The sequence below is a fragment of the Molothrus aeneus genome, chromosome 3, assembly GCF_037042795.1.
Source record: "Molothrus aeneus isolate 106 chromosome 3, BPBGC_Maene_1.0, whole genome shotgun sequence".
Lineage (NCBI taxonomy): Eukaryota > Metazoa > Chordata > Aves > Passeriformes > Icteridae > Molothrus > Molothrus aeneus.
The window spans coordinates 48877863-48890612 of record NC_089648.1 but is presented as its reverse complement, the minus strand read 5'-3'; the positions used below and the strand labels follow the sequence as shown (position 1 = coordinate 48890612).

The 12750-nt window shown below is 39.2% G+C and overlaps 1 protein-coding gene across 1 annotated transcript; it reads left to right on the top strand.

The window, feature by feature from the left end:
* Window positions 1-3993: 3993 nt before the first annotated feature.
* IL20RA (interleukin 20 receptor subunit alpha) lies at window positions 3994-12384 on the top strand. Its single transcript, XM_066545688.1, has 6 exons — window positions 3994-4116; window positions 6290-6468; window positions 7148-7323; window positions 7917-8061; window positions 8602-8741; window positions 11221-12384. Exons 1-6 carry the CDS (start codon window positions 4043-4045, stop codon window positions 12133-12135), a joined length of 1629 nt encoding a protein of 542 aa, XP_066401785.1. The 5' UTR covers window positions 3994-4042; the 3' UTR covers window positions 12136-12384.
* Window positions 12385-12750: the final 366 nt, after the last annotated feature.

Below are 12750 nucleotides of genomic sequence, written 5' to 3'. Positions count from 1 at the left end.
GCCCAGCACGAAGGTTTCCTTCCATCGGAGGTGCTCCCAAGGGTCACCGTATGAGAAAATATGACCACAGTTTTGTATGAGAAAATATGACCACAGTTGAAGCCCAAGTCTCTGCCATTGTCAGAAAAGCAGTTAAAGCAGTTCCTCTTTTGAATTCTGAGATGACTGTACGGGAGGAGTTAATGGCTTTTACTGCTGTGGGTAGAAAGACTGTTGCAGTAAGGCTCATCTTTCTATCTTAATGCTTTCCACATCACTCAGTGTCTTAAATTGTGTCCTGCAGTTGTCTAGAAGGTTCTGTGATCTTCTTTGTTGCTGTATTTGATTGGATAATTTGGTGCTTGCACCTCTGTGCCATGCCACAGTAAAATACAGCAGATGATCACACTGCTTGAGAGGGTTACAGTAAACAGCAGTGGTCACACAGGAGGCACTTGGATACCTACAGGTCAGCTTTCAGTGGGTCCTCTGCCTTCTCCCCACCCAAAAATTTTTGCCACTGCACAGAAAAAATAATCTAAATTTTTCTGTATTTATATATTTGTATGCTTTGCAGCTGCTGGATTACCCAACTGAAATGCAAAGCTAAAAAATCTGTTTAGAGCCAGAAGACATGTGTAGTTGCAGCTGTATTTGTTCTGCAGCACTGCCATTAAACACAGCTGTTTGTCACCAAGACAGGCAGAGAGACCTCCTAGCAGGTAAAACACAGATGCATTGAATGGGGAATGGTTGTCACATGGAATTTGTGTGTGTTTATCCTTGTGTCCGTATGTATGTGTCTGTGCATGTGTATAGATAGATGTGGCTATAACCAGAACTGAGCTTTGAACAGTACTGACTTGAGCAAGGCATATACTTGGCAGGGAGCTCTATGTGATTAAAACTGACCAGGTTTTTAAACCTGGCTGGCGATTTCATAAAGAGAAGATGAAGCACCTACCATGCAGACTTTTACTCCTGTGAGTAATGTCACTGACGTCAGTGGGGTTTTTCACTCACATGCAAAGGTGTTTTCAGGCTAAGTCACGTCTGTTTTGGAGAGTCTCACTATAGCTTGTTCTAAGAACAGGACTTGGCTGTTCCTTGTGGTGAAGGTTGCAAGCCTGTATTATTACTTTATTTCCAGTCCAGGTGTCAGTCGTGAAGATGTAAACAATGATTTTACTCAAAGTTTGATTTACAGCCTTTCCAAAGACAGTAATAAGGGTTTCATTTTTTCCCATTCAATGATTTAATGAAGTGATGTAGCTGTTAAAAACAAAAAGTGAAATGGAAAGTGAATGACAGACATAGCTAGCAATCACTGTGACAGACTAAACCTAGCAAAGCAACATGGGTGACTGATTCCTGCTCTTAGGCCAGTGGAAACTGAAAATGCTCTATGCGACACCCATGCCATGAATCCCAATAAATTGAAATAAAATCAGAATATGACAGGATGTCATGTGTTTAAAGACTAGAAACTAAAAGACTGAAGACAGGTTAAAAGACTGAGACATGCAGCTGTTGCATATACTTGAATTCTTTCCTGACTGACAACTGTGGAACATTCAAGCTCTATGTATGATCTATTCTCTACACATGCCTCCTGATACTATCAATCACCAAATAGATATGAAGGACTTCATTCTTAACTCTTCCTGGAGACATAGGAGAGTATGGTAGCTTTATTCTTGTTTACACATGCAGAATTGTGGTATAACTAACTTGCACAATTTATTGTAAGGGCAGGAGCCTTTTAGTAAAGGGGCAAAACCAGAAATAGAAACCAAATCTCTGTTTTTGCATCTCATGGAAAGTTAATGGTCTCAGTCCCTTTGCCTTCCAAATCTCACTGAGCTGGGGTAGGTGGGAGCACACCAGCAGTGTTGTAATCTTAGATCTTGTAAAGATATAATCTGTGGCTTCTGCATGCTGAGATTGGCTCCTCTGCTGCAGTCAGTGTTTGTGTTTTGAAACTTCATTTACCACAGCAGAAACCACACTGGGAGGAGAGAAATTAAAATAAAAAAAAAATTAAAAATGTCAAAGAGCCAGTTTCACATGTTAATAGTTGAAAAATGTTTTAATGTAACAGCCAAGCTCACTCTTACTGACTCTTACTACTTTAAAATGTGCTTGAGGAATACAAAGGTTTTAAAATAAGGGTGGACAAATATGGAAAGGTACAGGCAAACAACTTTCTCAGCTCTCCTGGTCAGCTTCATCTTTACATTTGGATTCACTTAAAGCAGTTGCAGAGGACATTTATTTAGGTGAAATGAAAACCTTTGATTTTCTAGATTCTGTATCTCCCACTTGGAAGCAAGTGTTAGAATAAAGCAAACTCCTGGAGAATTCCAATTGCTGCTTTTATATCCCCTGGCATCCTGAAACTTTTTTTATGTTGCTACCAAGCCTATAGTTTGAGGTCTTACAGGCTGATTATCATGGGACATTTCTGCATCCAAGTGTCAAGGAAATGGGACTTTCTACTTTTTGTAAATAGATAAGCTTGCCCTAAGGACTATACCTGACAAAACTTGTTCTCTGACTAGAAAATGGAAGCCTGAATGCTGTCTAAGTGCTAAAGATAAAAGAGAGCAGCATTAGAAATACCTTAGATGAACAGTGTTGTGATCTGAAGATAGAGATGAATGTATATACCAGTGCAGCCTTAATGAGCAGCTAGAGGCTTGGAAAACCAAGAGTTTGCATTGAGACAGTTTGAAGTAATAGGTCTCTACAGAACTGCAAGGAGATTGTTTTAATAAATGTATTGAAGAGAAAAAAATCTTCTACTCTTTGGCCCAAAGACAGATACAAGTCTGCACATTAATCAGGAAAATGGTGGTGACTTTTGCTTACAAAAGCAGCTATATTCATGTATACAGGAGGATGAACACTATTGCTCTAGTAATAGCAAAATATACTACAAAAATACCCTAAGGTCTGCTTACAGAAGTAACAGCTCAAGGACTATTCATTTGAACAGGTTTATTTTATTTCCCATTTTCTTTGCCTCATTTTGTTATCTCAAGAACTAGAATTGCATTCCTGGAAAAGGAGATTAAAGAGTTTTGAAAAGTCCTGAAAAACACAGAGTCACTTTTTCTCTTCCCTGTCATGCTCTTGTAGCTGCATGCAATGGGAAGCTCCTTCCCAGCAATGGCAGCTCAGGGTTGCTCCCCCCAGAGCACGGCAGGAATAGCTGAGGCTTGAGTCATAACTTTGAACTTGGGACTCTTCCCCTGGGCCCACAGGCTTCGTTTTGCAGGCAATTTAGCAATGTGGGCACCTTCATGACATTTATTAGATTAGAGGTGGCTATCAGAAAGATCTAAAACTGTGTTCTTAGGATACCGAAATTTGCCTGTTTATTAATTTCAAAAGCTGGTGCAATGAACAGCAAGTTAGATGTGTGACCTTACAGTAGATGTTTGCTTTTGACTTTCTGGAGAATCAAAAGGGATGGTCAAATGACACTGGGGCTATTGTGGTCGTCCAGTCCAATTCTCCAAAGTCATACTTCAGTTTGTAAAGCTGTATTTGCGGTACATTCTGTGTGTCTTTTTCTAAAATGTCTGGTTTGCCTTTTAAAAATCCACTCAGCTACAAGAAGATTCTAATAAAGTATTAAGGTTATTTTTTAAATTTTCAGTGTTCAATTTTTCTGATATTCAAATACAGTTGTAATTTTAAAAATGTGTGTCTCTTCTAGGCCAAGCCTTTCTAGTTTTAGCTTCCAGTCCCTGAATATTTCCATGCCTGCCATAAATGGCAAAGCAATTTTTGCTAGAGAAAAAACACACTTGTAAAGATGGAATTTGAGACTACACTAGGTAGGGACACTTGTAAAAAAATTGATGTCCCACAGCCAACCACATTATGCTTTGAATGCTAAAAAAGATAACTTTTTAAAAATAACTGTGTTGGCTACTTTGGGAGTGTATGCATTTGCTAATCCTTAGTGCATGTTGTTCCTTTCTTATTTTTTTTCTCAGGAGAGTTGTATTGTTCTTTGCCCAACCCTAGGAATGTCCATTTTGAATCTCTAAATATGAAGAATGTCCTTCACTGGTCAGCACCAGAAGGCACAGGTGACGGAGTACTCTACAAGGTGAAATATACAGTGTAAGTTGGCTTGTTTATTTTATCTCCCACTGACTTTTATTTTAGCATTTTAAATAATAATTTAACATGAAAACCCAGCTTCGTGGAAAGTATTGCTGACATAAAGTAAAGAAAGAACTAAAGTGTGAGCTAGACTTAAGCAGTGTATTTTTTAATTTCTGCTTCTGGCACTGTTTACTTCACCCTAAGTTAAATAGTGTGTAAGGAGATATTCTTCCCATGAAAGAAGTGTAGGAAGCAACATTCTAGTACTATGGAAGCTTTCAGAGGCATTCCTCCTAAAATGAGAGAGAAGGATGAAGAATAACTGCTGTGGACTGGTATGTGTGATACATCCTCTGTACACACTTAAATGGATATGGAGATGTATGATTCAATCGATATTAGTAATACCCAGTGTGTCATTGCTCTTTCCTGACAGACCCACTCCCCCAGACTTATTCTGATCCAGCAAGCCTCTCTAGGAGAAAATCCACTGATGTTACTGAACATTGTACAAAACCAAGTATTGTGGTTGGAATCAGGCCCTTACATTGTCAAGGTCTGCACCTTAGTAAGGTATCAAGGAATTTGCATGAGAACCAGACTCTATTTCCTTTATTCCCACTGAAAGAGCACAGTGTCATTCTGAAGGCCAGTGACAGAAGTTTTAAGGGCAGTGACAGACTCTAATCTTTACCTCTAACATTTACACTTCCCTCAATCTAGGAACATTTTCAGAACAGTAAAGTGAATGTCAATCTCTAGAAGTTTCCTGTAACTTAAGAGTGCTCAGCAGTTACAGAGTGAATGATAATTATTGTCATGGTTTAGGAATGGTGTTCTCCAATTCAGGAGTTCTGCTGAAAAAAACCATGGTGCCACTTGCTTCCCCTCCACCTCCAGCTGGAAGCACAAAAGGCAAAGATCACACACGGAGATAAGAACCATTTACTGGAAACAGCAATGAGATAAGACAATGAGCAGTGACAGCAGCAATATTAATGATAAAAATGTACAAAAGAGAGAGTGCAGAGCTCAACCCATGCCACCCAAACAGTTCCCTCTGGTCAGGACCAGTTTTACCAACACTGCTCCATCCGCCACGCTTCCTGCATGGGAAAGGAACACCTTTCTTCTTGGAATGGAGAGTCCTTCTTCTGTGTCCCTAGAATTGACAAAAGATGGCATCTTAATAGCATTAGGATTTTGGCCATGCCCACAGAGCTCCAGGCTCCACCCCCTCATGGTTACTGCAAGAAATTAACCAGAACTTGTATGGGAGGTAAAATGTTCAGAGAGAACTGGCTGCCCTGACCCTAAAGGGCCAGCTGGTGCATGAGGAGTCTGTCGCCATAGGTATGGCCATCTCCATCTTTCACTGAGCACAAAAACACTCAGGTGCCTCTGCCCATCCAGGAGAGGAAGGCCTTGAGATAGGAAAATGCTGGTGAGCGATCTGGCAGAAGCTGCCACATATCCTTACTAATTAGCAGCCAAAGGGGGAATTCTTAGTGTGAATTTAAGGAGCAGGAATGTCTGAGCAAATCCGAACAGGAATTTTCCAAGGAAATCTTGGTTTGGTCTATCCGTGTATAAGAGCTGGTCAACAAGGCATTGTTGGTAACAGATATATGGCCTTTTTTTCAACTAGAAGGGTTTTGAAGTTCATTGTGTTCCAGTTGTGTCTTTCAGTTAAACTAGAAAATGAGGGGTCAGGCAGGAATGAGTAGTCGCCTGTCATTCATCTTGGAGACTCTGAGCATCATCTGTGTCCATACTTGAGGATGTGTCACTGACCATTCTGACTGGACTCTTTGTTTCCATATAAATAATTATCCATATAGATAATTATTGTGTGTTTAGAATTTAGGCTAAATCTGTGGAGACTGATGTTGAGAGATCTGTGCTCTGCACAGGCAAACTTTGACTTAGGTTGGTGTCACTAACATCCCTGTTAGTTTCATCTGGCTTCTTCTGGATAAGGCCTATTCTAATTTATATTTCATTAAAAACTTGTGGAAGTCTTGCTCTTCATCTCAGATGAAGCTGGGATTCCTTGAAATTTCAGATTTCTGCTAAACACAGAAACTGTTTTATCAGCCATATTAAAACAGAGAAAATGATATTATGAGGTGACTAATGTATTGGAAATAGCTTTTGTACAGCTCCTTTCTCTTTCTTTTCAATATAGATACGGTGTTGGCAAATGGATTAGAAAGCCAGAATGCAGGAATATAAACAGAACATGGTGTGACCTCTCCAGTGAAACCTCTGACTACGAAGAACAATACTATGCAAGTGTTAAAGCATTCCTAAATGGGGCATGCTCTGACTGGATGGAGACCACACGATTCAACCCTCTAACAGACAGTAAGGAGAGCTAAGCACACAGCCAGGTGTTCAATGGCCTTGATTAACAATGTGTGCTCACACTGCATGGGCCTTCACAGTGTATAATATTTTAATTTTAGCATGAAGTTACATTTTTTTTCAGTTGTTTCACATTTATTCTTATATTCTGTTTTTGACAGAAGTAATTGAAATAATAAAATCAGAATTTGGAGATATATATATATATATATATATAGTCTGCTATATACTGAATTCTTTTTAATGCTTTTATTTGCCTTACTCAAGGCAAATAAAATCTGTGGCACATTCCAGTATAAATGACTCTGATTTTGAAAAGGCTTTATCAAACCAATCAGCAAGCATATTCTAGAGCCCAATATTTCTTATCTGTGCCAGATAATCTAAGAACATACTGGTAATTCAGCCTATTTTAGCAAATTGAGTTTCAAGGTTGTTTATCCTGTAAAGTCACAGGAATTCTTTGGCAAAGTTCCAAGTCAGTGTTCACTTTCTTACTGTAAAAATCCTCTTAGTTATCTAAACAATATTTTTCTACCAATATAAATAAAATTTTCAATGCTCTACTTAGACTCCCCCAATCATTGCAAAAATGTAATATGATTGATTTGATGAAACTGGTCAAACCAGTGTGCCTCTGCTGAATTTGACTGCTTTTTGTACATGTTCATTTTTCCAGCTAAAATAGATCCACCCATGGTAAGCGTATCTTCTACTGACAGATCTATCTCAATCGTTTTGACTGCTCCTGAGAAGTGGAAGAGAAGTCCAGAGGAAGAATCCATATCTCTGCTTCAGGTGTATCCTGGCCTACAGTACAATGTGTCTGTCCTCAACAAAAAAACAAAGAAGCGGGTAAGCTTTGACAAGGCTGTGGAACTGCTGCTGTTAAATCTGTGCCCTGTGCTTCTTGAAATGCCAAGATTAGCAAACCTATAGTAGACAAATGTGGTTTGGTTGGTTGTGTTTGTTTGTTTGGCTGGTTTGTTGACATTATTTTCACAAAGGTGCAGGAAATATAGCAATAACTTTACTTTGGACTCCAAGGTCTACATAAATTCTATTATCCTAAGGCTTCTGGCTTTTCCAGAACATCCCAGTTTGAAATATTTTGTGGAACCATACCATATGCCTGTCATGGGTGTGTGTGTGAGAACAGGGCTGGAGTGATGCAACATCACCACAGGAATGTGAGCCAGTAGTGGCTGATGGTCCTAATGCATATGAAACATGAAATTGTTCAGTGGTGGTACAAGAATCTTTGATTGGAAGAGAAAATAATCAGAGAGAATGTGACTTAACAAGTAACTTGAATGTTGATTGCATTTGGAGGAAAAGGATGCAGCTGGCAGCTCTTACAGTATCAACCTTTCTAGCAAATGTGTATGTTCATGACCTTTCTGTAGCTCAGGAGTTAAGGGAGGAAAAATATTTTTAATGTCTTCCAGTGGTTCTTCTCCATCAGCAACAACACCTTGGTTGTGCCCTGGTTAGAACCTGGAACAGCTTACTGTGTCAGTGCACAGATACATGTCCCCACACCAGTTTTGGACAGTGCCTTTTCCAAAGAGCATTGCATTACTACACTGAAAGGTATGTATGAGGTGGCAAATTAAAAAAAAAAAAGAAGATGCAAGTTAGAAAACCATGGTGATTGAATTTGTGAGTTTTTTATGTATCCATTTTGAGAGTGATAATTAGCATGATTTTTCCCTTCTCTGTGCAGTTGTACCAATGAAAACTTTGCCTCTAATAAAGCATAGCTGGGACTGACTGGAAGGTACATCAGTACCTCTGAAGAAAATTACCTGCATTCTTTGAGTTTTAGTGCATGGAGAATATTTTTTCTCCTTGAATGCTGTTTGGGGGTAGCAGAGCTGGGTCATTCTGAAGTTATCAACAGGAGAACCTAAGGGAGATGTTATTACTTCTTTATAGAATTTAATTTATAATTTAGACAATAATAATAATTGTCCTGTAACTCAAATATTTTTTTTCATTTCCTGCAAATTCCTTGTTTATCTAAAACATTTGCATTCTGTATCCAAAATGCAGTGGGGTGAATGCACACATTACTGTCCACATACCTTAACAAGTTGTTTGTTACAATGAAAACTTTTGTTTTATTAACAGATAAAACAGAAGATGAGACTATAACAATCACATTTGGATATATTATGCCTACCATGCTGGCTCTCCTTTTTATTTCTTTGGCATGCTATTGGGTGCACAAGTATCTTCACATCCACAAACAAAAACATCCAACAAACCTGGTGAGTGTCTTCTGTTGCAGGAGGTCACTGCCAACCTTGGCACTCCAGCAGAGCTGTGTGTTTTCCAGGGGTCCAAGCAGGCTTGGCGGAACCTGTGGCTAACTCCAAATAAAAGCTCTAGTTGCCTCTGAGATCAAGAGAAGAAAGCCACATCAAGGGTAATGACCCTTGCAAGAAATGCAAGAAAAACAGAGTAATAACTCAAGTTTGCAATGATCAGAACAGAGCCATTGGTTTTGGAAGAGTCATTGCCTTAAGCAATGACTTAAGGCACTAGGTCTGTCAGGGTGTCAGAACTCTGTAAATTTATCTAAGATGAAGCACTGTGTGAAGTTAGTTGAACAAAAGTTATTAATTTGTTGAATTCAGAAACAAGAAGGGAAGACAATTAAGCAGTACAGAAACACCATGATGTTTTCTTGGACTATTACTGGGTATTACAAGATTTTTCCATTTAATTGTGATTGTGAAGGATTTAACACACATGCATCATACAGAAAATTTAACCTGGATTTCTAGAATACTTTGAAATACTGTACCATCTCCTAACACCCAAAAATGTATAAACACATTCTGTTATGTAGACAGCCCAAATACACTTTTTGCAAAAAAATGTTCTCAAATTTCTTAGTGCTGCAAAATTTGTTGATTTTTAGAAAGAATACTTAAAAGTCTATGAAATGTTACTGGTTTCCAGCTCATGAGCTCAACAGAACTTTCTGACAGGTATCTTTAAGCAATTTGCTCAACCATAAACATGCAATTATAATAATGAATGCAGACTTCAATGTTAATCCAACCTGCGTGACATCGTGGGATGGGAGATACAAGGGAGATGGTTTCGACATACTGATCTTGCTGAGGAAGATTAGACAAGTGCAGAGGTGACAGGAGAAATCTTCACAGAGGGACTGTGAGTTCAGAAGGGCTCAGAAGGATTGGAGCAGCCACTGCTGCAGTGTGTTTCAGATGTGCACAGAAATACCTCCTGCTCTTGAGGGGGCACTGGTTGGATTACAGGACCGTGGAATCACAGAATGGTTTGGGTTGGTAGGGGCCTTCAAAGGTACCTAGTTCAACCACTCTGACATGGGCAAGGACATCTGCCCCTAGATCAGGTTGCTTAAAGCTCCATCCAACCTGCCTTTGAGCACTTGCCCTTATGGGGCATCCACAGCTTCTTGGGAAACATATTCCAGTGCCTCACCACACTCACAGTAAAGAATTTATTCCTTATATTCAGTCTAAATGAACCTCTTTCATTTTAAAACTATTGTCCCTTGTCACTACAGGCCCTTGTAAAAAGTCTGTTTCTGTCTTGTTCTTTATGTTTTGTTCCTGGGATGCAGATCATAGTATGGGGAGATAGCTTGGTCTCTTGGGGAACTAACAGGACAGAGCTCTTTAAAGTCCAAGAGCATGAAGGGCTACTTAGTGAAAAATTCCCACTCAGTAGTAGACTAAAATCCTAACTCCGGGAGTTTTTTTCTCTAATAAAAATGTAATTTGAATGTTGGGAATTTTTTAATGACCATCATGGAGCTTCAATTTGATTTCTCCACCTCTGGATTCAGTCATTGTTAAAGTAACAAACGAATATAGACCTGGTATTTTAATGATGCTCTCTGGCTTTCCCAACATACAGACTGTTCCACATGGGCACCTTGTGTGGCTGGGGGGACATGGAATAAATTGTTTGTTTGGTCCAGCATTTCTGACCTGTGCAACCTTTCAGACTACTTTGTACATCAATTAGTGGTCTTAGTCTTCCATTCAAGCTTGAAAGCATTGAAATGCACCTTCTGGTTGTTTTTTGTATTCACTCCATCAACGCCCACACAATGTTGATTCCTGTCAAAAATTTTACTCATTTCAGAAAGATCCCTACGGTTTAATTTGATGATTTTGCACCGATTCATAAAAGCAGCCTGTGGTAGACTACACAGTGCAGGCTTTGTACACTGTGCTTCAGCCTGATGTGTAGCTCCCTCTCTGAAAGAAAACCTGGTATTATTTTATTCTTCATAAGTTATACATGAACATGTTACCTGGCACTGCTTGCGGGAACTGGTTGTGACTACATTTTCTCTTCACTGGTTAAAAGGAGTGGAATAAATTCAGTAATCCTTGGTCCAAGAACAAAGACACAAAGACTGATGTTTTCTCCAAAGTCATGAGAGTTTATGCTGGAAACAAAACTTGTATCTGACAGAATTGTTCTAACCATTATTTTGACATCAGGAAGAGGAGGGAAGAGATATTAAAACTGATTATAATATAGTTTTACATTATATAGAATAGTAAAAGGACATTCTATATTGACACTCATAAATGTTTATAGGATGAACTTTCTTCTTCCCTAAGTTGAAATAACCTCCTAATAAGGTCTAACATTATATTTTAAAAATATAAGGTAGTATAAGAAGCATCAAGATGGTATTTTTATTAAACTTCACTCAATATATTTCTTACTTTGCAGGTGTGGCAGTACACTGACAAATGCAAGGAATGGGTTTTCATACCAAGTGAAAAAATGGTGCTCAACCTTATCACTGTTGATGGGGATGACTGTGAGGAATCCAGATGTCTGTCGGAAAGGAAAAGTCCCCATTATAACACTGTTTACAATGACACTGAAGGGAGGGCTTTGCCTTCTGAACAGGTGCTGAAAGCAAAATATTTGCTTGATTTTTCATGTGAAGAGATTTCACTCAAAGAGGATACTTTAGTGGAAGGGAACCAAACTGGAAACTGGGCGTCTCATGGCCGGTCTGGAACACAGAATACTTGGAGAGATAAAAATGCAGAGGTTGTGGAGTATGAGCATGATGTAAGGACTGAAGACTTCAGTCCTGGTCAGAAACTAGAAGAGATGTTTTCTGCCCCTGGGGGGCTACAGGGTGAGCCACAGGTTGCTTTGGGGGACTTGGTTGATATGGGAACAGGACAGCCATATTCCCCCCAGCTAGAGACACGGGTGGCACACCTTTGTTTGGGACAGAAAACAGAGGAACTTGATTTGAAGGTGGTTAATGCAGCAGATGAATTGCCAAGTGAGACCCATATCGACTTCATGGACCTGGATACTGAAAGGTCTGGGCAGGCATCCTATCATCAGCTGGAAAAACCCACACAGGGCCTCACAGAGAAAGAAGGTATGCAGACCATATTAGTTGATTGGGATCCTGACAGTGGAAGACTGTATATTCCTACTTTGTCCAGTGCTGAAAATCAGGTGTGTGAAGGACTATTCAAGTATGATGATCCTGGCAAAGATGGAATTTTGCTCAGACTCTATGACAAAGGGGTATCTGGTGAATCACCTAAGGACCAAGAAACGTATCTCCTGCAGTTCAAGGAACAGTGGGGACTTCATATAGAAATGGAAGACTGAAAGTAATTTTCTAAGATATTCAAAAGTGCAAAATCTTGTTTATTTTGCTAAAGAGAGTGGTAGACTCAGGGGAACAGGCATGTCTTAATGTTTTGAAATTTTTGGAACCACCACATTTTAACAATTTATCATTAAATGTTATTTATAAGTCTCCAGATGTGATATAAATGATTATGACATTAATCATAAACCTCTTGTGTAAAATATGATTGTTGTGAGGTTGTACTCTTTTTTTAAATAAATAAAAAGAAAAAATATTTTAAAATAAATATTTTTACAAAGAATGCTCCCACCTTGCAATTCCTGTGAAAATGAGTTACCAGCACTTAAAAGCAGTTACTTTTGGGGGAAAAATACAACCAAACAAACAAAAAATGGGAAAATGTGTAGGGCAAAGGGGTTCAGTGAAATGCCTGTAATCATGCTGGCTGAACCATGTCTTACCCAACCTTAGGCACAGGCAGCTGAGCACCTGTCTGGTTCATGCCCTGCAAGTGTCTGCTCCTCTGCGTGGCAGGAGCAGCTCGGATGTTGCCGATGGAGACAGATGGGGAGACTGACTTGGTGATCAGAATCTGATTTTATTGTGGGATACAAGCACTTATATACTATTGC